Source organism: Canis lupus, chromosome X, assembly GCF_011100685.1.
Source record: "Canis lupus familiaris isolate Mischka breed German Shepherd chromosome X, alternate assembly UU_Cfam_GSD_1.0, whole genome shotgun sequence".
Taxonomy (NCBI): domain Eukaryota; kingdom Metazoa; phylum Chordata; class Mammalia; order Carnivora; family Canidae; genus Canis; species Canis lupus.
Window position 1 is genome coordinate 44,775,954 of NC_049260.1, and position 24,175 is coordinate 44,800,128.

At 37.2% G+C, this 24,175-nt stretch overlaps 1 protein-coding gene across 8 annotated transcripts in view; it reads left to right on the forward strand.

Moving 5' to 3' along the window:
• MAGED1 (MAGE family member D1) overlaps window positions 1-24,175 on the forward strand; it is a 63,465-nt gene that overhangs the window by 25,068 nt on the left and 14,222 nt on the right. For 2 of the 8 annotated variants that reach the window (XM_038587457.1, XM_038587458.1), the window contains one exon: window positions 21,412-21,620. The exons of 4 other annotated variants lie outside the window; for them this stretch is intronic. In XM_038587457.1, coding sequence (XP_038443385.1) covers window positions 21,479-21,620 — 142 coding nt within the window. In that variant the 5' untranslated portion in view covers window positions 21,412-21,478. The remainder of the gene's footprint in view (window positions 1-21,411; window positions 21,621-24,175) is intronic. 2 more of the 8 variants (XM_038587465.1, XM_038587466.1) reach the window with 2 other exon arrangements.

Consider the following 24,175-nt stretch of genomic DNA (forward strand, 5'->3'; position numbering starts at 1 on the left):
TTTCTTCAGCTAGACGATTTGAATAATACCTATTTCTCAAGGTTTCCATCTGAAATATAATTAATATATTTTGGTGAAGTGTTGTGTTTGGTACATGCTTACTAAGTATTTGTAGTATTATTATCATTATTGTTACAACTATAGGGGCAGAAAAATGTTCCTTTTTTTTCTAGGTGTATTTAATTTTCTGTTTGCATTTCTTTTTTGTGAATGGTTTACTCATGTTCTTTGCCCATTTCTGTATGTGGGTCTATCATTTAGTTGATAAAATTTTGACTAGGAATAGTGTCTACTTCAAAGAGGGAAATTTCAGAAAAAAATCAAAATTCTAAAGAATGTTATGGATCTAGAATCCAAGGCTGCTTCATCATAATCTCTACTGTAGAGAAGACTTGGCATGTGATGACAAAGGCTGAAGGAAAGCTTGGCAGAGAAGTATCTAATATACTCCTTTTTCTGTGGAAATCTGCTGTGGGCACAATACCGCCACTTAGAAAAAATAATCCTACCGAAGAAGACTGTAAGTACCTTGACTGAGGAAAGACTGAGCTAGATGTTTTTATATGAGGAAAACCTGTAGGAGAAAAAGCAGAGAGGTATGGTTTATTTATTTATTTTAAAATTTTTATTTAAATTCAATTAATTAACTAATCAACATAGAGTATATTATTAGTTTCAGAGGTAGAGTTCAATGATTCATCAGTCTTGTATACCCAGTGCTCAATACATCATGCCCTCCTTAATGTCCATCACCCAGAGATGGGGTAACTGGGTAGGTAACAGAGGTATAGTTTATAGGACTAAAACTCTGCAAAGGTTTTAGAATTTGTGAGATGCTGGAAAATTTCCAATGGGTAGAAGCGCTACATGTATGATTAATGTCTAAAAGCCTTTTGTCGATGTTGAAGGCTGATGCCTCAGAGTACTCATAGTAGAGAGAAACCCTATGAAGGTAATAAATATAGAAATTTCTTGTCATGATGCCCAGCTTATATGACATCTGAGAATCCCCACCTGAGAATTTATTAATTCATATGGCTATGAAAACAAGGGAAGGCCTTCAGGCAGAATTTAATTCTCTTTTCAACACCAGAGATTTTATAGGGTAGGAAAACTTTCCCAGTGTGAGAGAAATTACAGTGAGTAATCAAGCTTTTCCAACATACGAAAATGCACAGTGGAGAAACTCTATGAATGTGTTGACTATGGGAAAGACTTCAGGACAAACTCATACTTTTTTTTTAATGTAAGAGAGTTCATAGAGAAGAACTCTATGTTTGCAATGCTTGTGGGAAGACTTGCAGATCCCGCTCAGACCTTACTCAGTATGAAAGAATTGGTAGTGCAAAGAAACCTTATGGTGTGTAATGAGTGTGGGAAAGGGATTTTGGTGATATCAGTCCTTATAGAACATCAAAAAATGTATAATGGAGATGGAAGGAGGAGATCCTTGTTTAGCATCTGTAAATTCATAGTGGAGGGAAACTGTACCCATAATAATAAGCCTTCATTTAGAGGCTAAGTCTTAACTATCATCAAATGATTCATAGAGGCAGGATCTTCTATGTATGTAAAAAATGTGAATCTGCTTTCAGTAGGATTTAGTCTTATTTGACGTCAGTGGGTCCATAGTGGAAAAGAATCTTTCAGATGCAGTGAATGTGGAAAAGCCTTCCATTTGAAGTATAATCTTACTCAGCATTAGACAGTACAGGCATCTTACTAACGTAATGCTATGGAAAGGTCTTTGTGAGAAAATCAGATTGTAGTAAAAATGAAAATAAAGATTCATAATAAAAGTTGATTAAAATACATTTTTCCCATATAATTATACACCTACCATGTGCCAAGCAGTATAAGAACTTTATGTAGTCTGTTTAATCATTTAACTGTTGCAACAATCATGTAATATAGGAACTCTCATCCTTGTTTTACATGTGAAGAAACTAATGAAATGAGATGGAAGAATTTTCCCAAGGTCACATAGCTATCACTGGAAGAGCCAGGATTTGAATGCTACATCATTTAATTGTTATGGTTTTATAATGACAATGTGTAAATATTCAGAGATGTGTTAGCCTTTATTTGTCACTAAGAAATGCATTCCAGAAATTGGAATTCACTCGTCAGTGCAATGAGTTTTGGAAGCCTTATGTCAATTTTGGGATCTGGTAGATACTCCCAGAAACTCCACATCGGGCTTCATAAAATGAAGTAAGGGTTATAAAGAGTTAATCCTGTAACTCTCTTTGAATGGGGATTACCTCTGGAAAGATTTCATTAATAGCAAAATTCTGTTCTCAAATGTCCATCCTAACCACTTCTCATGGCTTAGACAATTTGGTGTACTATAGAGAACACAGACTTGGGGATTAGCTTGGACAGCTTCATCATCAGGAAATAAGGGAGAGCAGCAGTCCAATTCTGAGTAGAAATGGAAGACAGATGTGCTGGGAGCTTTAGGAACAGAGCCAGGTCATTTTAGGAATTATAACTAGACAAGCCAAAATAAACAGAATCTAGCCCATAAGATGTAGAGAAACTAGATTATATACTATGATTTTCCTCCTTGGATGGGTATAGATACAGGTTGCTTGTCTGTCACCCAGTATTCAGAGGAACTGCTACTTGAAATTGCACAGGAATATTAATTGTTCTAGCAGTGAAAGATCAGTGTGACTTCCAGAAACCCAAAGTATAAGAAATAATAATAAATTGATTTTTATACCCTCTCATTCTAAGGAGGCAACATGGTATAGCAGAAAGTATCTGGGTTCTAGAACTGGATATACCTAGATTTATTTCCCAGCTTAACCACCTTCTAGCTATGTGACTTAATTACATTAACAAATCTCTCTGAGCTTCACATTGTTCATTTTTAGGTCAGAATATTAATACCATGCCCAGTTGTGAATATTCGAAGGATTATAAGGGATATAAAGTGTCTAGTATAATGCCCGCCACGTAGTACGCACTTAATGAATGTTTGTTATTATTTTTGTTGCCAGGGCCTCAAGCCTCTATAATACAGAATTCTTCCACCCTTGTGGTTTTACAGCTGTGTTGAGATATTGATCCCTTTAGACCATGGGGCTTCTGCTAACTCATATGGTACCTTTGTGTAAATTGGAAAATGGTACCTCTTTATCAAAATACTTTATTACTACTTGTTAGAAAAATGTCATAATCAATATAAGTATCTATGATGTAATGTGAATGATATTCTACAGAATCACATGATGCACAGTTTGTGCCACCTGCATTTGGTAGGCTAAATAATGGACCTCCAAAAATGCCCTTTTTTTTGAGAGAGAGTGAGAGAGCATGCACAAGTGATGGGGAAGAAGAGGGGCCGAGAGAAAGGGGGAGAGTGAATCCCAAGCAGGCTTCACACCCAGCACATAGCCTGATGCGGGGGCTCGATCTCACGACCCTGAGATCATGACCTGAGCCAAAATCAGGAGTTGGATGCTTAAGTGACTGAGTCACCTGGGAGCCCCACAAAATGTTTGCCTCTTAATCCCCAGAACCTGAATGTAAACTTGATATGTTACCTGAAATGGTCGAAGGGACTTTGCAGGTATGATTAAGATTTTGAGATGGCAGAGATTATTCTGGACTGTTAAGGTGGGCCCAATGTAGTCACAAGGGTCCTTATAGGAAAGAAGATCAGAGTTCTAGATAGATGATGCAATGAGGACAGAAGCAGAGGTCAGAGAGGAAAGAAGATGTTAAGCTGCTGGCTTTCATGATTAAGAACCAAGAAGTGTAGGCACTTGCTAAAAACTAGAAAAAGCAAGGAAATGGATTCTTCCTTAGAGCTACCAGAAGGAATGTAGCCTTGCGAACCCATTGTAGATTTGTGACTGCCAGAATTGTAAGAAAATAAACTTATACTGCTTTAAGACACTAAGTTTGTGATAGTTTGTTGTGGCAGTAAGAAATGAATTCCCTGCACAGGCGGCCCAGTTTGCCTGGAGTCTCCAGGCCAGTTACTTGTGGTCATGAACAGTCTTATACCTCCATGAGCTGTACATAAATCATCATTTTATTTATGCGTTAATGGATTTTGGTATTTGGGAAAAATGCTCCAAAAGATTGTTTTTCCTTTGAGAAAGAGGTTTTTAGTCTCCATTGTACTTTTCCAGGGGGTCTAGATATAGAAGGAATGAATAAGATAAATTGATCCATTGTTTCTCTAAGTATGATAGGCCTGTTACCTGGTTTCTCAGGTGTAGTACTTTGCTTGTTATCAGATTTTTGATCCTCAGAGATGAATATTTTTCTGAATGAATTGATAAAGCTGGAGTATAAATCAGAACAACAGTATATGGGGTTTTGTCTTTGATGACAAGATGTCTCTTCAGTGGGTGATGTTGGATGCACATGGACAGAACTTACCTCTCAACACCCAATTTTTGCTACAACATTCCTTTGTTATATGGGCCATTGCTGTATTCATACTGTTGCAAAGATGGTTTAGGAGATACTCTGCCTAATCCCATATTAATTTGCTTAGACGAACTCTGATAATTATTGAGGCACATCATTGTGGTGCCCTGCACTCCAAGAAGAGAATTGTATATCTCATGCCAATTCCAACTGATTGAAGTAGATTTTCATGGTATGCTGTCTTGAGAATGACTCTGAGGTCCAGGGCACTATATTGGGGTTGATTACTGATGTCTGCCATGGATGTGAGATTGGTGTCAGACTGGCCTCATATATTACATCCTCATGATGACTCTTACTTATTCAGAAACATTTGTTAAGCATCTTCTCTGTGCCAAGCACTGTGATAGATGCTTTGAGTAGAGATGTTAATAATATCCTTCTGCTCCCAGAGGAGCTGATATTAGTAGAAGAGACAGGTAAACAAATATACACAGTAGAATATTACACATGTTTGATAAAAAATACATATGGAATACATTAGAGACATAAAGGAGGAAATAGTTAATTCCAGTGGGTGGGAGAGGGTTCCAGAAAGAAATTAATGCTTAAGTATTGAAAGGTATGTAGATGCTATCAGTGTTAACTGCTGGGGCTGAGGAATAGAAGAGTTAGTCCAAGCAGTGGTGGTATGAGCAGAGATTTATATGAAATATCTCTGTTTATAGTATGTTTATGGTCCCTTTAAGAAGCTAAGTGTAGTTGGAACATAGAGAATGAGAGAGGATGTAATGAAAAGGAGACAGTGGGTTAGATCAGGGAGAACCTTGAATGCTATACTAAGAACAGTGGAGAGATATTTGGAAATTTTAATCAATAGATTAACAGAATCAGATTTGTATTTTAGAACTATCCAGTGGATGAGAATAAAATGGGTAAACTGGAAAAGATAGAACTGGGTATAGGAAGACTAATTCAGAGGCTATTACAGAAGAGAAGAGATGTTGAAGCCTGAGTTAAAGCAATGGGAATGAAATGAGAATACAAATGTGAGAAACTATGATCACTGGGATGCCTGGGTGGCTCAGTGGATGAGTCTGCCTTCAGCTCAGGGCATGGTCCTGGGGTCCTGGGATCGAGTCCCGCATCGGGTTCCCCATGGGCTGCATACTTCTCCCTCTGCCTATGTCTCTGCCTCTCTTTCTGTATCGCTCATGAATAAATAAAATCTTAAAAAAAAAAAGAACTCAGTCACTGACTGGATATGGGAGCGGGGCAATGGAGAAGAAGGAATCTAGGATGATCTTCCATTTTCTTTCTGCCTTAGGTGGTTGAGAAGACATAAAAGCCATACTATGAGGGCTGCCTGGGTGGCTGAATTGATTAAGCATCTGCCTTTGGCTCAGGTCCATGATCCTAGGGTCCTGGGATTGAGCCCCACATCTGGCTCCCTGCTCTCAGCTTCTCCCTCCCTCTCTGCCCCCCTCCCCTTGCTTGTGTGCACATGCTCTCTCTTGCTCAAATAAGTAAAATCTTAAAAAAAAAAAAAAAGTAGGGAACCCTGGGTGGCGCAGTGGGTTTAGCGCCTGCCTTTGGCCCAGGGCGCGATCCTGGAGACCCGGGATCGAATCCCACGTTGGGCTCCCGGTGCATGGAGCCTGCTTCTTCCTCTGCCTATGTCTCTGCCTCTCTCTCTCTGTGACTATCATAAATAATAAATAAATAAAAAAATAAAGTTTTAAAAAAAAAAAAGTGCCATTCCATGAGCTGGAGAATTTAGAACGAGGAACAGATTTGAGTTGGGGGGCTAGAAATGATGAGTTTCAATTTTGAGCATGCAAAATCTCAGGTACCTTCAGAGTGTCCAAGAGGAATTATCCAGTAGGCAGGCAGGAATTTATTCTGCTGCCATGAAGTAAGATTATGGATAGATTTGGAAGTCATCAGGGATAGAGGTGGTGGTTTTAAGGTATGAATGAGATTTCTCCAGGGGAGTGTGTGGAGTGAGGGAGAAAAAGGCAGGGCCAGAGAGCATAGCAGAATCCCAGAAACACAGGCATTGTAATGGAGGGAGGGCAAAGCAAGCTGAAAAAGAGCTGCAGGGAAGGTAGGAGGGGAACCAGAGGAACTTGTGCATTCAAGTTGTGCCCTCTTGTGGTGGTCTGAGTTTCTTTCCCAGAATAAATCTCTTTCCTGTGTTCAGTCTCCCGTCTCTCCTGTCCCTAACTGATTTGGACCTATAATTCTCAGCCCCACTCTTCATGTAAGACTGGGACTACTGGGTCCTTTGGCAGTTACTTCTCAAGTGTAAAACTCCTCTTTGCACAATTTAAGAGCGATTTGGAACATCCCCACCCCTCAAAGAGTTGTAAAAGAATTAAGAAGCAAACATTGGAGGCCCTTCAGTTTCTCTCTTTATATCTTCCCCACCTCTTTTGATCTGTACTGTTGGCCACATTAATTTCAGTAAATCCCAGTTCTCATCACATCCCTTTCCTTTATAATTAAATGGCTCCCTTTACAACGAAAATATATTTTTGTTTTTATTATATGTATAATAGTATAATATATATTCTGTATTAATGTAAGACCTATATATGGCTTAAAAACCAAATAGTAACAAAAATAGTAGTATTTACCTTCATCTTTTCCCACTCACCAGGCTTAAATACCCGAAGTAGCCAGCTTTGAAATCTATTGGCTATTTGTTTTGGTTTTTATCTCAGTTCATGCTAAACAATATGGCTATACCAGCATAGCTTGGAGGTGCTGCAGGTTCAGTTCCAGACATAGAATAAAATGAGTAAAATATTTATGGTTTCTCAATGCATGTAAAAGTTATGTTTATACTATACTGTAGTCCATTAGGTATTCAATAACATTAGGTCTACAAAAACAATTTACAGACCTTAATTGGAAAATACTTTATGGCTAAAAAATGCTGACCATCCTATCATCTCAGCTTTTGGTGAGTTGTAATCAGTGATCACAGATCACCATAGTAAATATAATAATACTAAAAAAAACTTGAAATCTTGCAAGAATTACCAAAACGTTGCACAGAGACACAAAGTGAGCAAATCCTGTTGGAAAATTGGTACCAATTGACTTGCTTGATGCAGAGTTGCCACAAATCTTCAGTTTGTAAAAAAAAAAAAAAAAAAAAAAATGCAACTATCCATGAAGCTCAATAAAATGAAGTGCAATTAAAATATGCCTATATAATGGGATGAGTACTGGGTGTTGTATGTTAGCAAATTGAACACCAATAAAAAATAAATTTATAAAAAATGCCTATAATATTTCTTGCATTATTTCAGATATTAACTGTTGATTGCCTGTTATAGTAGATGAAGATTAAACTCTTTTTCTCTTCCACTTTTCTTCTCCACCTCTTTAACATCGTTGTAGCATATATTTTGGTTAATGATAATGTTTATGTCATAATTGTGCAAACACTGTACACTAAAGATACAAGTGATTAATTGTGATTACATTTCTCTTGTATACATTTTTGTCATTTCTAGAGTTAATAATTGCTTTTCATCTTCATATTTTTAATATATTCCTATCTTTTCCATCAGATCTATCATGTCTTTTTTATTTCAACACAAGTCAGATTATCCAAACAAATTTTTTTCTGGAAATCCCCTTTCTAGGGCCTTCTGTTCTGCTTCAGTCTGGACTATTTCCATTCCTGATTCCTGGAAGCTTTTAGAATTTCCATTTTATAACTGATATTTAGAAATTTCATGATCATATGTAGATATTGCATCTATTGTGCTGGACACTTGGTAGACCCCTTCAGTTTGTATGTTCTTGTACTTAGGCTCTAGAAATTTTTATTATTTATTTTTATAATTTGTGAGCTCCATAAAGACAGTGATTTTTATTTGTCTTATTTCTGTGTCCCCAGTGCCTGAATAATAATAATAATTCCTGATATATGATAGGCACTTATTTGTTGAACGAATTGCTATTTACATTTAAAATAATATAAATAAAGTGACGCCAGTAAACCCACTAGCCAGGACAAGTAATAGAACATTAGTAGTACCTTAGTGTCCACCCTCCCCACGTGTCCTTTTCTGGTCTCAGTCCTGTCTACTTCCACCTAGAGATAGCAGTAGTCTATGTATTAATAATCACCTTGGTCTTCTCCTTCTTTTTTTTTAAAGATTTTATTTATTTATTCATGAGAATACACAGAGAGGAGAGAGAGAGAGGCAGAGACACAGGCAGAGGCAGAAGCAGGCTCCATGCAGGGAGCCTGATGGGGGACTTGATCTCGGGTCTTCAGGATCGCGCCCCGGGCCGAAGGTGGCGCTAAACCGCTGAGCCACCCGGGGTGCCCTCACCTTGGTCTTCTTACAGTTTTATCACCTATATGTATTACTGGGTGATACTATATACAGCATGTTATTTAGTTTAAAAAAAATTGAAAAGCAAGTGGAAATCTAGTTGAATGAGGAATGGGTACTATTGCCCTTGTTAAGGTCTTCCAGGAAAACAGGTTCTGGGTCAGACTGACTTCACCTTCCCTGAGAATTTAATAAAGCCATTTCTGGGAAAATTAGTGAATGATATCATGAAGTTTGGTGTTACTGATGAGAATCCTGTGTGTGTGTAGTGTACTTTTTCCAATTTAGGCAATTTTTCCTTTCTATCTGTAAGCTTATAGGATGTTTTCTTTATTTTTTGAGTTCAGGAATTTGATCAGGGTATGCCTAAAGTGTGTCTTAGAATGTAAGCTCCATGAAAGCAGGGATTTTTTTTTTGTCTCTTTTGCTCACTGATATATCTCAAGTGTCTAGAAGAGTGCCAGACACATAATAGATCCTTATTAAATGTATTGATAAGATGACTGTATGAAGTATAAATTAATAAATGGATGGGTGAATGGATAAATAAATCAATCTTGTCTGGAACTCTGAGGGCCCTTTCTATAGCTGAGAGAAATTTTCTTCTGTCATTTATTTAATATGGCCTTTCTTCTCCATGTCTCTTTTCTCCTTTATATCTACCCACCCATAGTCACCTGGTAGGTCCCTAAGTATCTTGTCCCTCACTGACTCTATTACTTTATAATAATAGTAATTCTTATTATTATTTCAGTGCTTTGATATAAATCTTGCATTTCATTTTCTAGTCCAGTAACTCAGAGCTCATTAGTGACCCATCATTTTCATTTTATTATTTAATTGGAATGTTTTAAAGCTTTGAGTTTCCAGAAAATTTTTGATATGTGTGTGCTGTACTTGACTTTTCTTAGGTGTTGTTATTACTTTTTAGTCAGGTTTTCACATATCTTATCCAACAGTTTTTATTTCATTTTGTTGAGACATACTTTTGTTTATATGTTTGTTTTTATGAATGATCACTTTTTAAGCCCTGATGTAAATAGGAAAAGGTGTATTTGGGTCAGTACCTCTAGAACACCAACTATGTGTGAGTATGAAAAGTGTTCCTTTGCAAAAGAGGTCACATATGAATTCTAATCCTTACTCTGCTGTATTTCTAGAGAACAGTTGGCATTTCTTCACAACACTGATTGTCCCAGGGTAGAACTGAAAATTCCAATATTTGGGCCTAGTAACCTTGGACACAAATTGTACTCTGAAATGGTGTTCTTTCATGGACAGCAGACAAACACAGTATTTAAATTTGTATGCAAAGGTTCAAAAACTAGCATGAAGCTAACTAGCAAAAAGAATGAAAACTAAAATGACTGTTAGATCTAAATTTTCAGAGAATTTGTTGTTAACAAGCACATCCTATGAGACTAAATTCTAGTTTTGTATTAAAAGGTTTCTTACTTTTTAAGAAATGATTCTTATTGATCTTTCTTTAAAAAAAAAGATTTTATTTATTTATTTGAGAGACGGTGAGCAAAAACACAGAGGGAGAGGGAGAAGCAGACTCCCTCTGAGCAGAAAGCCTGATGCCAAGGCTCAATTCCAAGACCCCGAGATCGTGACCTGAGCCAAAGGCAGACGCTCAACCCATTGAGCCACCCAGGTGCCCCTTGTTTTTTTTTTTTTTTTTTTTAGGATTTATTTATTTTGAGAAGAGAACAAGGCTTCCATACATCTGGATGAATGGCTAAGCCCCTTTCTGATACTCCATATAAGGTTTGCCACCCCATCCCATGACAGAGCTCTTTGGTTTTGCCCTCCTAGGACTTAACAGTATGGCCAGGGAAGATAGATCTGGTTGGTGCCTGCTCCCCACCATTCTGATTAAGTAGTACCTACTGTACAATGGTAACTCTACTCCTTCAGATTTTGGACTCCCCAAGCCAGAGGAACTGAGAGTCTAGGGATGGTGGACATTCACTTTTCTTGTTTAGACCTAATCTTAGTTGTTGCCAAATGTTTGTCTTAAGTGCTAATCAAAAACAGACTTCACTTAGAGACTTCTCTGTGTTAAAACATGGATAAAGCCAATAAAGAATTTCCATGATTTCAGTGGTGTGGGAATTGTAAGCAACCAACCAATAAATAACACTTGTCTTCCCTGCCTAGGTTCAGAACCAAGGAATCAGAAAGATGGAGATCAAAATATCTTCATTAATAATAAGGATGGTTGGAGAAGGTGGTTTTGGTGTGAACTTCCTCATGCTGGGCCCCAGAATTAGGTAGACGTATCTAGGCAGTTACACACAATGCTGAAAGCCAAGAGACTCCAGGCCAAAAGTAGGCCCCTATTGCATGGCAAAGAGATAGTCAGAATGCATGTTTTCTATAAGCATACAGACCCCTGGGAGAAAAGCAGAGAGCAAGGGCGTGAGCCAAGCACACTCAGGTATGTCTCTCAAACATACTAGTCTTATAACTCATTCATCCTCCAGTGGGCAGAAAAGCAGGAGTGCTAGTCTACTTGAAGTTCTTCTGCATGGAAACATGAGAAGTAAAGATTAAGTGTTCCCTCTAACATCTCAGTGATATATTCAGTATTGCCATTTGCTTGAAGCTCTCTGTCTCTTCAGGACCAAAAATATCACAATTTTGCTGTAGTGAAACAAGCTATTAGGATATTTTAGGAAGACTTAAGTATAGTGCAAATAGCTTAACTGCATAGATCATAATTAAAGACACATTAGTGAAATGTTTAAAAACCTCATCTAAATACTGTAACAAAACATGAAGAAATGCTTCTTGAAGGCAAATATATCAAAAGGAATCCATTCACAACTATTTACCAAGTGGGAACATTAAATATTGTACCTTTTGAGTGTGATATGTACCTCTACTTACTAGAGCTTTGAAATGAGGCTTTGGGTGAGAAGTTTCTCTGTATTATCTGGGTTCATGTAGTATCCGCATGTAGGGAAAGTGTGTACATATAGGTAGGGAGAAGAAAAGGAAGGGAGAAAAGGAAATGGGACTTCAGGGGATGGGCACCATGTGTAAAATTGTGGATGATTTGGGCCATGTGTTTGCAGAGATGGGGAGAGTATTGAGTGACAGTGGGATAGTGGGAGTGATATGGGCAAGCAAGATATATGTGATAATCATGACATTGGGATCAATGTGAATGATGGGGGAGAATGGTCTGAAATCACTGAAAATGAAGGGGGGCAATGTGAATGATAGTGACAGGACAACATCAGAATGTATGTGATAATGGTAGTTAAGGACGGGAAGTATGTCATACTGTGGAAGATGAGAACTGTGCGTGTGCATGTGTATGGTTGTGTGAGAGAGTAAGAAAGGAGAGAGTAGTGTTAAAGGACACAATGAGAAAGTGGGATTGTTGTGTGTAAAAATGTGGAGGGATATTTCAAGTGGTCATAGGAGGACGTAAATGGTGTAATGGGGAAAGTTTAAGTAATGATAGAAGATTCATAGTGGAAGTGATAGGGTTAGTGTTTGTATATGTGTCATGCTGGGGGAAATGAGAAGTATATTTACTTTCGGGAGCAGACAGATGCAGTGAGTATGTGTGATAAGGGGGAATGGAAAAGTTTTATGATAATTTGGAGTGTGGATATCATGAATGCCTGAGGGGGGTTGTTGAATGAAGCATATGGGAAAATGCAGAGTATCAGGTGTCAGTGAGGAACAGGAAAATTATGTATGTGATAATAGAGGCGATGTAGGTATTGGTTGTGAGTGTATATAATAGGGAGATGGCATTAGCATGTGAGAAAGTTTTGGAAGATGATGAAGGTTTTATAGTGGGGTTGTGAACTATGTGATTGTGAATGTGTTAGACACTGATAGTCTAGGGATTGAGTGATTATAGGTGTGACGGGGTGGCAGTGGTATGTGTTGATTAGAACTAGTTGTATTTGACAGTGAGTCATGGTACTGTATGGACATTGTGTGTATAATAGTACAGGATAGAACAATGTATGTGCAGAAATGGGAGTAATAGAGTAGTGTGCATGCTAGTGGGATAGTTTGGAGAATTGGGACAGTGTGTAGAGATCATAAGTCATAAATCATAGACATTGTAAGTCATAGAGGGAATCATCTGTGAATGAGATAGTCTGTTAAAGACTGTGTACATGCAGGAGAAATTTTTCATGTTAACAAATCTGAAAATGAGTTGTTTAACATGATTAGGGAGTGTCTTTATCTTATCTAAAATCCAACGGATTGAGGTCCAGGACCTCCATGATTTTATCAATGTCTCAGGCCCCTCACATACACATACTTTTTTGATTCATGATCTTTAGCATGTGGTTCCCATCTTTCAGGTGCCTCGTGGTTGCAGGATGCCTTATACAACTTTATCCATCATGTCTGTCTCAGGTAGGAAGGTAGGGAAGAGGAGAGAACAAAATACCTTGTCAGTAGAAGTAGTCTCCTTTTTACAGAGCTTTCCCCAAGATCTTACCCAACAATTTCCACTTACATCCATTGAACAGAACTGACACATATGGCTACCACTGTCTGCAAGGGGGTCAGGGAAATGTAAGTTTACAGCTGAGAACGTTGTCACCTATAATAAAAGTTGAGGTTTATTTAATAAGAAAGAAGGGATGCTAGGTAGGATATAGCCAGGAAAGAGTGGTTGCAGATATGAGAGAGAGGGTATAATTAAAAGATCAAAATCCCAGAGGTAACAGATATAGGTAGGATTCAGCGTACAGGGGTACTATAAGACTGGCATAGTTCAAGATGCTGGAGATACCAGGGCAAACAAAAATAAACATGTTTTCTCTGCCCTCATGGAGCTACTGTCTTCTAATTTAAGACAGACGATCACAGACCCAAATATTTGTGAGATTGACATTGTAATAAGTGTTATAGTTTAAAGAGAGTTTGACCTACTCTGGAAGGCCAACGAAGGAGGAAGTGACAATTGAACTGAGACCAGAAGGTAGGTAGGTTCAGAATTTATATATATATTTTATTGGAGTTCGATTTGCCAACATGTAACACCCAGTGCTCATCCCGTCAAGTGCCCCCCTCAGTGCCTGTCACCCAGTCACCCCATCCCCCCTTCCACTTCCCCTTCCACTACCCCTTGTTCATTTCCCAGAGTTAGAAGTCTCTCATGTAGATTCAGAATTGATTGGTTGAAGGATGGATGGATGGTTGGGATGGGGGAAGAGTATTCCCAGAAGAGGAAATGGCATGAACAAAAAGCACTTAATGTGCTGTTTATTTTTGTATTTTAATTTTATTTCATTTAGAATATTTGCTGTTATGTCTTAAGTTCACTAATTTATTTACTAGTTAATTCCATCCAGTAAATTCATTTCAAATATTATGATTTTTATTACTAGACATGATTTGTACCTTACTAATAATGTCTCATTTCTCTACTTAATATGACAATTCTTCTAGGTTTTTGCACATAAGGAACACAGTTATAGTAACTTTTTAGGGAGAGCGACAGAAAGCACTTGTAGGGAGTAGAGGGAGGGGCAGGGGGAGAGAAAGATTAATTTAAGCAGGCCAGTGTGGTAGAGCCTGAGGCAAGGCTCAGTCTCACCACCCTGAGATTATGACCTGAACTGCTGAAATCAAGAGTGGATTCTTAACTGACTGAGCCATCCAGGCACCCCAGTTATAGTAACTTTTTAAATGAGCTTGTCTGCGAAATATAACACATATGAAAGTTGTGGGTCAGTTTGGATTGATCGATTTTTACCCCCTCACATTTTTCTGCTGCCTTGCATGCCTGGTTATTACTATTATTATCATTTTTGAATGCCAGGCATTACGAACTTTACCTTTTGAACTTTACATTTTGGTGAAATTTTGGTAAATTTTTTGCCTTTTGGTGCTAGATATCTTTGTATTATTATACATCTTCTTGACACTTACTATGAGATGCAGTTATTTGGAAGCAATTAAATCTTTTTTGAGTTTTGCTTTTAAGATTTTAGGCAGGACCACAGCAATGTTTTCCATAAAACTAATTATCCCAGACTACTGAGGCAAGTCCCATCTGAATAGCCCATGCCTCATGAATTAAAGAGTTTTTCTGCTGTGGATGGTAGGAACAGGCGGGAAGAGGCATGATCCCCCAGACCTGTTTGAGCTTTTGACACTTGTTCCCTCTAATCTTTTCAAGTGGTTCTTTCTCCAGCTTTGGGTAATTTACTTTTATGCATTAACTGATCAGTATTCTGCCAAATACTTTATGGCATCTTTCAAAATTTTTCAAAATTCTGCTTAAGTGCAGTTCTCTGCTTCTTGGTATTCTGTTCTCCGACCTCTAGCTGCTTTGGTCTTTCTGATGTCATCTGTCACCTCAACGAAGGAAAACCTCTGGGCTCTGACTGCATTCTCCTTCATTGCACTATGAGCTGGAAACATCCAAATTGTTAAAGCTCACCTCATTCCCCTGCCCCCTCCCAATCTCTCAGGGATCACGGTTTTTTACTGCCTAGTGTCTAATGTCTTAGAAACAATGATTTCATGTGTTTGTCCTTTTTTGTAGTGTTTTTCTTTTTTTCAGATTGGAGGGTAAATCCAGTCCCTGGCTTCCCTCTTAAGAAGCTATATAGTGGAGACTTGTTAGATAATCCTTTCCTTTTTAGTTTTCCTTTTTTCTCTTCCTTTTTTCTCCTTCTCCTCTCTTCTCCTTTGAGCTTGTTGGTTTCCTTAGTACTGCCAAGTATCAGATAATAAGTGACAGTTGTACTTCTAAAATTTTTGTTATCAAGATGAGAAGGAAGAGTCTGAACAAAATGAGAAACATATTCAACATCAGGGGTTTGAAGATTTTTGGATCACAGGGGACATGACCACATATATCAAGGGTAAATCTTTATACTTGAGTATAAAGTTAAAGAGACAGATTAACGTCCCTTCAAAGGATAGATGTTTAAGGCTTGGGATAGATACAGGATTGGCTCCCAACCAGGGAGCTTCCAAGACTATAGTAAATGTTGGAATAATCGTGCTCTAATCTCAGACACTGTCCTACATGAGGATGAACCCATACATAGGATAGGCAGCCTATGGTGTGGGTCACAGGATCTTAACTTTACCCAATTTCAGAGATTACAGGTCACCAAGAAGGTTATGATGGTGAGAAAACACATCTAAAGAGCATTAAAGAGCCTTTAGCCAGGCTTCTGATTTTGTTAACATCAGAAAATTCATCAGTAGAGATAAACCCTATAAATGTAATGATCATGGATCTTTCAGCCAGAGTTCAAATGTTAATTTGGTATAGTTGAATACAGAGTGAAGAGAAGCCATAGGAATGCAGTCTATGTTGAAAAGCCTTTAGGAGTGAGTCAAACTTGAGTAACCATCAGAAATTTCAATCTGGAGAGAAACTATTAAATATCCAAAATGTGTTAAAATACTTCCCTCTATTCTTATCCTATGCAGGCTTCCCCAAACTCTATAAGTGATTCTTTGGATCTCTCCTCTCATGGCCTTGACAAAGGAGGGAGACCACTCCTTATAAGACAAGGACTTATAACACTGTGAATTCTCTCATTTTTCCTGGTCTCTTAAGCACATTTGGTCAGAGAAGGGATAAAATATGTATCAGTAGGGTGACTAGTCTGCTATTCTGACTAAGTCTTGTAAGAATGTGTTGTTCAGAACTCCTTGGTGGCTCCCTTTAGGATAGGGAGATACTTGGTGTCTTTTTTTTTTTTTAAGCTATGTGGCTTTAACTAAAATTTTGAGGCAATATTAAAAGTCGCATTCAATATTCTGCTAAATTTGTATTGTGTTTTCTTCATGCTATAAAAGAAGTTTCTGTCATTGTTTAAACATCAGAATAATTTAGATATTTTGATTTCCAGCTAAGAACAAAGTTTCATAGGTAAATTACTGAGAAAGCATAGATTATTTTAGGCATAAGTATGCATTTCTGAATTACTTTCCATAAAAATGAATATTTACTTGGGTTTTGAATGGGTAAGGACACCCCTAGTGTTTTTCTAAAAAATGGAGGAAATGACAGTGGAAAAGAAAGTAATAGTTTGCAGGTTATCCTAGATCAAGAATTCACGAGCAAGATTGATTGCTATTATTTCTTTTCTTTTCTTTTCTTTTTAAGGTTTTATTTATTTATTTATTTATTTATATTTATTTATTTATTTATTTATTCAAGCCACAAACCAAAAAAAATGTATTTGCAATGAATATGATAGACATAAAGTTAATATCCTTAATGTTTAAAAAACTCTCACAGAAGTAGAAATGACTAAAAAACACTGAAAGTGTGTTCCCCTTCATTAATCACAAAATGAATACAATTTAAATCAATTAAATATTTTGTTTAACCAGACTAATATTTTTAAAGCAAATACTTAATATGATCAAGGGTACATGAGAACTCTTCTATATTACTAGTGTTGTAAAAACTTTCTGGAAAGCATTTTGGTATTGAATAACAGCCTTAAAATGGTTCATACCCCCTTGACCTAGTAATTCTATTTCTAATAATATATCATAAGGAAGTAATTGGAGATATGCACAGAGCTTTGTGGGGAAAAATCACCACAATGATAATCTGATGAACAAAAATAAATGGAAACTACACCTTTGTTAATTAGTTGAGTAGATAAATTTATATAATGGGATATTATATAATTATAAAGAAGTTTGCAAAGGCTTTTTAATATCTTGGAAAATGTTTTATCAGAATAATTATTATATAACATTATGTTCTAAAAATTTCAGATGCAGTGTATGTATCATTGTGCATGTGGGGGTGTATGTGCAATGTTGGAGTTGGTATGGACCATCTTTTCAGTGTTTTTCAGATGATTCTTGTGTCATTAAATGAAATCAGAAAATGCCTTAAGCTCAAGTATGTGATGACTTAAGTCCAGGTCTATATCCGTTATAGTTGTTAATGCTTCATGATTCTCAAATTAGGTGGTTTATAAGTTTTATATTGATGCTAAACATTGAGGACACCTGTGGAGCTAAATCATATCCCAGGTATCTAAGAACATTTACATTCAGATATACCTGTGAATTTTCCAGTGCAAATGACAGGTCTCCAAGTCATAAGATACCAAAAGCCCATGTGGTACAATTATCTGATGAGATATCAAACAAACACCCTCAAACTGCATAGAGGTTCTACTTGCAGGCTTCCTCCTCTTGTTTCTTCTGATAACCTTCTCCCTAAATGAAATGTTAATTGCTGTGGTGATGGGAGTGAGGAATCAATTGGAAGGGAATAAGAAATTGTTCAATGTGAAGGAAGATGTAACCTATTTAAGTTTATGCCAAGATCATTTGATATAATCTTGGGAGGTCACTTTGCCTTCTCTTATGGTGCAAATTGGCATCACAAACTCAATAAAAATATCTCAAAATTGTGCAGGTCTAACTGGACTAAGTTTTGTTCATATTTGACTGAAATCCAGTAGTCCTTGAAAACAGGTAATAAATGTGTTTTTTCTCATCATTGTTTCCCCAGGACTTACACAATGCATAGCATTTAGTAGGCATACTTTAAAATTTCTTTTAAAATACTTGCACATATATAAATCAAGTTAACTTCTACCCAAAAACACAGAAGAAGGATTTAAGAATTCTGTAGTGCGCATTTTGAGGCAACATAATGTTTTTATTAAATTTTTTAAGTTTTTAAATTCCAGTATAGTTAACATACAGTATAATATTAGTTTCAGGTGTACAATACAGTGATTCAGCAATTTCTAAAGTTTTTTATGATTTATGTATTCATGAGAGACACACAGAGAGGCAGAGACATAGGCAGAGGGAGAAGCAGGCTCCCTATGGACATCCTAATGTGGTACTTGATCCTAGGACCCTGGGATCACTACCTGAGCCAAAGGCAGATGCTCAACCACTGAGCCACCCAGATGCCCCTGATTCAGCAATTCTATACACAACTCAGTGCTCATCATGATTAAGTGTCACCTTTAATCCTTGTCACCTATTTCACACACACACCCACTTCCCCTCTGGTAGCCATCAATTGCTTTCTGTAGTCTGTTTCTTGGTTTCTCTCTCTCTTTCTCTTTTTCCTTTACTTGTTGGTTTTGTTTCTTAAATTGCACATATGAATGGATTCATATTGTATTGTCTTCCTCTGACTTATTTTGCTTAGCATTATACCCTCTAGCTCCATTCGTTCTTTGTTATGGCTTAATATTCCACTGTATATATACATCACATCTTTATCCATTCATCTGTCAGTGGATTGCTTGGGCTGCTTCCATAATTTGGCTATTGTAAATAGTGCTGCAATAAGCGTATATCCCTTTAAATTAGTGTTTTTATATTTTTTGGGTAGATACCCAGTAGGAAGCACCATAATGTTTTATGTTTGGGTCTCAATGTATAGAACCTATGTAGAAATTTCAAGAAGGACCCATTATTTTGCATGATTATTCTATCATTAACTCCTCTATGATTTTGGTTTTAGTATTTCTTCATGCATATCTGTTAAATTATGATTTGTGTATTATTTATATTATGCCGCGAACTTTTTCATCTAAAATGTTTTGCCTTAAAGTACTATGTCTGATATTAATACATCATTTGTTTATTGTATGCCATAATTTATTCCATTCTTTTATTTTTGATATATGTTTATGTTTGAAATGTTTCTCTTATGTGTTGCATGCAATAATGGAGAAATGTATCGCATAAATTTCCTTTGATTAAAGCACGCCAAATTATCTATAATTGCAGTTTTCTAAAAAATATTTTATTTATTCATGAGAGACACAGAGAGAGGGACAGAGACATAGGCAGAGGGAGAGGCAGGCTCCCTGCGAGGAGCCCAATGCAGGACTCGATCCCAGGACTCTGGGATCACGCCCTGAGTTGAAGGCAGATGCTCTACTGCTGAGCCACCCAGGCTCCCCTATCATTGCAGTTTTGATTTCCTCTTTGAAGGAAAGCTTCATTTGTCCCCTCTCCAATGCTCCTGTTTTTATGTAATTACAAGTTTCTGCTATATATTGTTTTCCTTCTGCTCCAAGAAAATCTTTTAACATTTCTTGTAGGATAGATCTAAAGGTGATGAATTCCTTGTTTTTGTTTGTCTGAGAAAGTATTTCTCTTCCACTTTTAAAGGATACTTTGCTAGATATAGAAATGTAGGTCAGTGGGTTTTTTTCTTTAATGTTTTAAATATTTCACTCCACTCTCTTCTTGCTTGCATGGTTTCTGATGAGAAGCTTTTAGTTCTTAACCATGTTCCATTATAAATGAGAAACTTTTTTCATCTAGCTTCTTTCAAGATTTTCTCTTTTTTTAAAAAAATATTTTATTTATTCATGAGAGACACAGAGGCAGAGACGAAGGCAGAGGGAGAAGCAGGTTCCCTGTGGGGAGCCTGATGTGGGACTCGATCCCAGGACCCCGGGATCATGACCTGAGCCAAAGGCAGACGCTCAAGCACTGAGCCACCCAGGTGCCCCTCAAGATTTTTTCTTTGTCTTTGGTCTTATGCATTAATTCTCTTTGAGTATTAATGTGCCTCAGTGTAAATCTTTTAATATTTACCTGTTTGATGTTCTTTGAGCTTCCTGGATCTGTACTTTGTTGTCTTTGTTAATTCTGGAAAATTCTTAGCCACTATTATTTGCAATATTTCTTCCACTTCATTCTTCTCCCTCTGTGTTCCAGTTATGCATATGCTGCATATTTTGAAATTTTCCCACAGTTCTTAAATGTTCCTTTTTAAAAAATTATTTTTCCTGTTTACCTTTCAGTTTAGAAAGTCTCTCTTAATCTACCTTCCAGCTTTCTTCAGCTATGTCTAGTCTACTAATGAGTCACCAAAGGCATTCTTCATTTGTTAGGATTTTTTTCTAGCATTTCCTTTTGATTCTTAGAATTTCCATCACTCTGCTTATTTTACCCATATCTATTCTTGCGTGTTGTTTGCTTTTCTCATTAGGTCCTTTAACATATTAATTACAGTGTGTTGAATTCCCCATCTGATAAGTCCAACACTCTGTCATATTTGAGTTTTATGTTTCCTTTGTCTCTTCAGACTTTTTCTTCTTGCTTTTTGGTGTGCCTTCTAATTTTTTGTTGAAAGCTGGACATGATATACTAGGTAATAGATAGATTGGTCTCTAGTGTGAAGATTTATGTTAATATTGTTAGGACTGGGCTTTGTTTAAAGTTTCCATTAGCATTAGGTGCCAAAGGCTCCATATTCTTTCAGCATCCTTGATTTTGTTTCCTCTCTTGACTTTAGGCTTCCTTAAGTCTTCTTCCTTAGAGAGTCTTTGTTTTGAAGTTCATTCAGCTGTAACCCACTGTTAATATACTGGAGCCCCTGTTGGTGTGGTGGTATGGTATGGGAGAAAAGAGAGTGTTTTGTAAGATTCCAATTAAATCTCAGAGTTTTAGTGGGCCTGTGACCTTTACAGATATTTCTTCTTGTGTAGTCCCCCTCTCTGTGACCCTGTCTTAGATGAGATAGGAAAACTAGAGGGGTTTGGAATGAGAAGGATGTCCTTCTTCCATGGCTCGGGAACAAGGCCCTGGTAATCTTTTCTCCTAGAAATTAGGCCTTTGTTATGGAGAAGGCTCTGGGCATATTTCATAAAGATATTCACAAAGATTCTTCCCCTCTTCCTGCCAGGACTACAAGGGTGTCTTTTTTGGACCTGCACTGTGAGAACCTGGTGAGATTCCTGGAAGTAAAGCCCATGAAAGTGTGCCTCCCCCCAAGACTACCACTCCCAGGAGTTTCTCACTTTCACTCTAGTCCACACTCAGCCTCCAGCATCTTGTCAAAATTATCAGTTAAGTGTTCCTACAAGTTTATAGCTCTAGTGGCTTCTGTTTCAGGTAAGTATATCTCATTTGTGATTCTGGATTTGCCTGTTCCTCAAGACTTCAGGATGGTGGTTTATTTTAAAACTTCATTTCTCTGTCGAGTCCAAGAAAAGTCATTGATTTTTATTTGTTTAGCCTTTTGTTGTTTTTAGCACTTCTTTTCAAGGCTGTGCCTCCAGCTTCACATTGATTGTGTTAAGAAGAAAAGCAGACAGGAAGCAAAGAGTCAGTAGCTATTGTGGGTTCCTGAAAACTGAAAAAACCTAGGCCCTGTATTTCAGGGATAGGAAGAAACCCCAAGGTAGGTTTGTGAGCTCCTCTAGCAATGTGGCTTCTAGCTTCACTTCCTGGGTAAGACCAGCTCCTTGTTGATGAAGACTACAAAATAGATAGAAATGGTTGTATGGTGTCCGTAGGGATTTTGAGCTTTGGGTTTCCTCACATAGTTTCTCTCAGCTCAGGATGTCATGGGAATATAAGGATATGTTAGGCAAAGTCAGCCGCACAGAGTTGAACAGGCCCCATCGCAATAGATATGATAGGAGAAGCAGAATGTTTCTCATGTATAAGAGTGGTATATGACACCCTCAGAGAGACCCCAAGAGGGTTTTGTAGTAAAGAATGAGGCTCAACTCAACAGCTACCTGCTTAAATAGACACTGGTAAACCAGCTATCTATCACATGAATGTCAGAATGGATATAGGAGACTCCACGGAACCCATTCTGATGGTTTAACACTAAGGTCTCATAAATTAGATACAACCCCAAAGAAAGGGATGAGGAGAACTCCATACTGCTGGAGATTGAGTTTCAACCACTCAAAAGATTGGGAAACTGGCACAGAATTTATAAATTGAGTTGCAGAGAAAAAGAAAACTTATTATTTCCTGCATACCTGAAATGTCAGATAACATCCATACCTGATGAACAACCAGCAGCAGAAAGTATGTGGTAAATGATGAGTATTGCAAACAAATTTATCTATTCAAAATGTGGGGCACATGGCTCTTACTAGTTGAAAACCACAGTGGTCTTACCTTAAGAGTGACATAATGTGAGAAATGACCTTGGGCACTTTGGTGGGTACCAAATATAAAGGGAACTGGGTATTTAAGGAGAAAAAAGAGGAACTTCTTATAGTGGACATTCTCTCTGCAGAATGAAATCTGCCATTTGTGAGGTGTGACTCCACATCATTTCTTCTTGTCCCCGTCCCTCTTACTTCAAACACACTCTTTTCTCCCGTATTACTTCCTTTGCTCCCTTCTTCCCCATTTTCTTCCTTCTCCTTTTTTTATTTTCCTTTCTTTTCCATCTACTTATTAATCTCTCTCCTTCTGTCTCCCTTCATACTCTTCTACATCTTTTCTTCCTTCTGCATTCTGGTTCCTTATTCTCTTTCTTACTGCTTTTTCTGTTTCAACTTAATATCTATTCTTTCTCCACTCTTATTTTTCCTTATCTTAATTATTCCATTTATTTACAAGTATTTTCATTCATCCTTTCTTTGATCCTTGTTTTCTTCTTTTTTCTTTCCTTCTTCCATCTATTCCTCTTCTGCCTCATTCTTCAAATTTTCTTTCTCCATTTCCCTCTTTATTCATGCTCCCTTCTAACAATAGGATGATAGAATAGACGGTAGTTAAGGTGTACTTAAAATAGTAGAATCAACAGGAATAGGTGGTGGATTAGATTTGTGACTAAGACAGAGGAAGCATTATGAATAAGTAAAATAAGAAGAGAAACTACTATATATAAAAAAATATATAAAAAATAAAAAGAAGAGAAACTACTAAATATGATTTTTAAAACTACTTGTAAAAAAGCAACAAACATTCTAAATTGGGGAAATGGTAAAGTCATTTCAGGAAAAAGAAAAGTATGTTACTTACTGAAATTATTACCCCAAATTGTTCTTGATGTTTTAGCAAATCATCTAAGACAACAAGATAAGTGCTGTATATATTGTAAAATAAGAGATCAAATTATTTTTCTTATAGTATGATTGTACATTAGAAATGCCAGTTAGTTGTACTTTTTCTTTTTAAAGCATCAGAATTGAGGACTTCTGCTTCCAGCAGGAAGGGCAAATGGTGTAGATGTACTTTTTCCTATTGATCCTTGGGGATTATATATAAACCAAACATGAGAAGACCTTGAAAGTTAGAGATAAGATGGCATACCCTCTAGGGAATTTGGATCCCAAAGAATGACATGGTGGTGAGTTCCCTGGGATTTCTTTTGGCCTCATATATCCCAAACCAGATGCTGGGGAAGCTTGCAAACTAGAAACACGTAAGGACATAGATCAAAAAATAAAAAGCCCCAACATCTTTATATACCTAAAAGACAAAGATAGAATAGCAAGACAGAAAAAAATTTTTAGACAGTAACTTCCCTACTTTAGCTAAATGCCAGAGGGGAGACTCTGGCCCTACACTTACCAACAAAAGCCAACGAGAGACTGTATACTTCCATTCTTGCCCTACACTTACAACAAAAGCCAACGAGAGACTGTATACTTCCACTCTTGCCCATGAGGTCTTTAGTCTCCTGACAGAGTGTC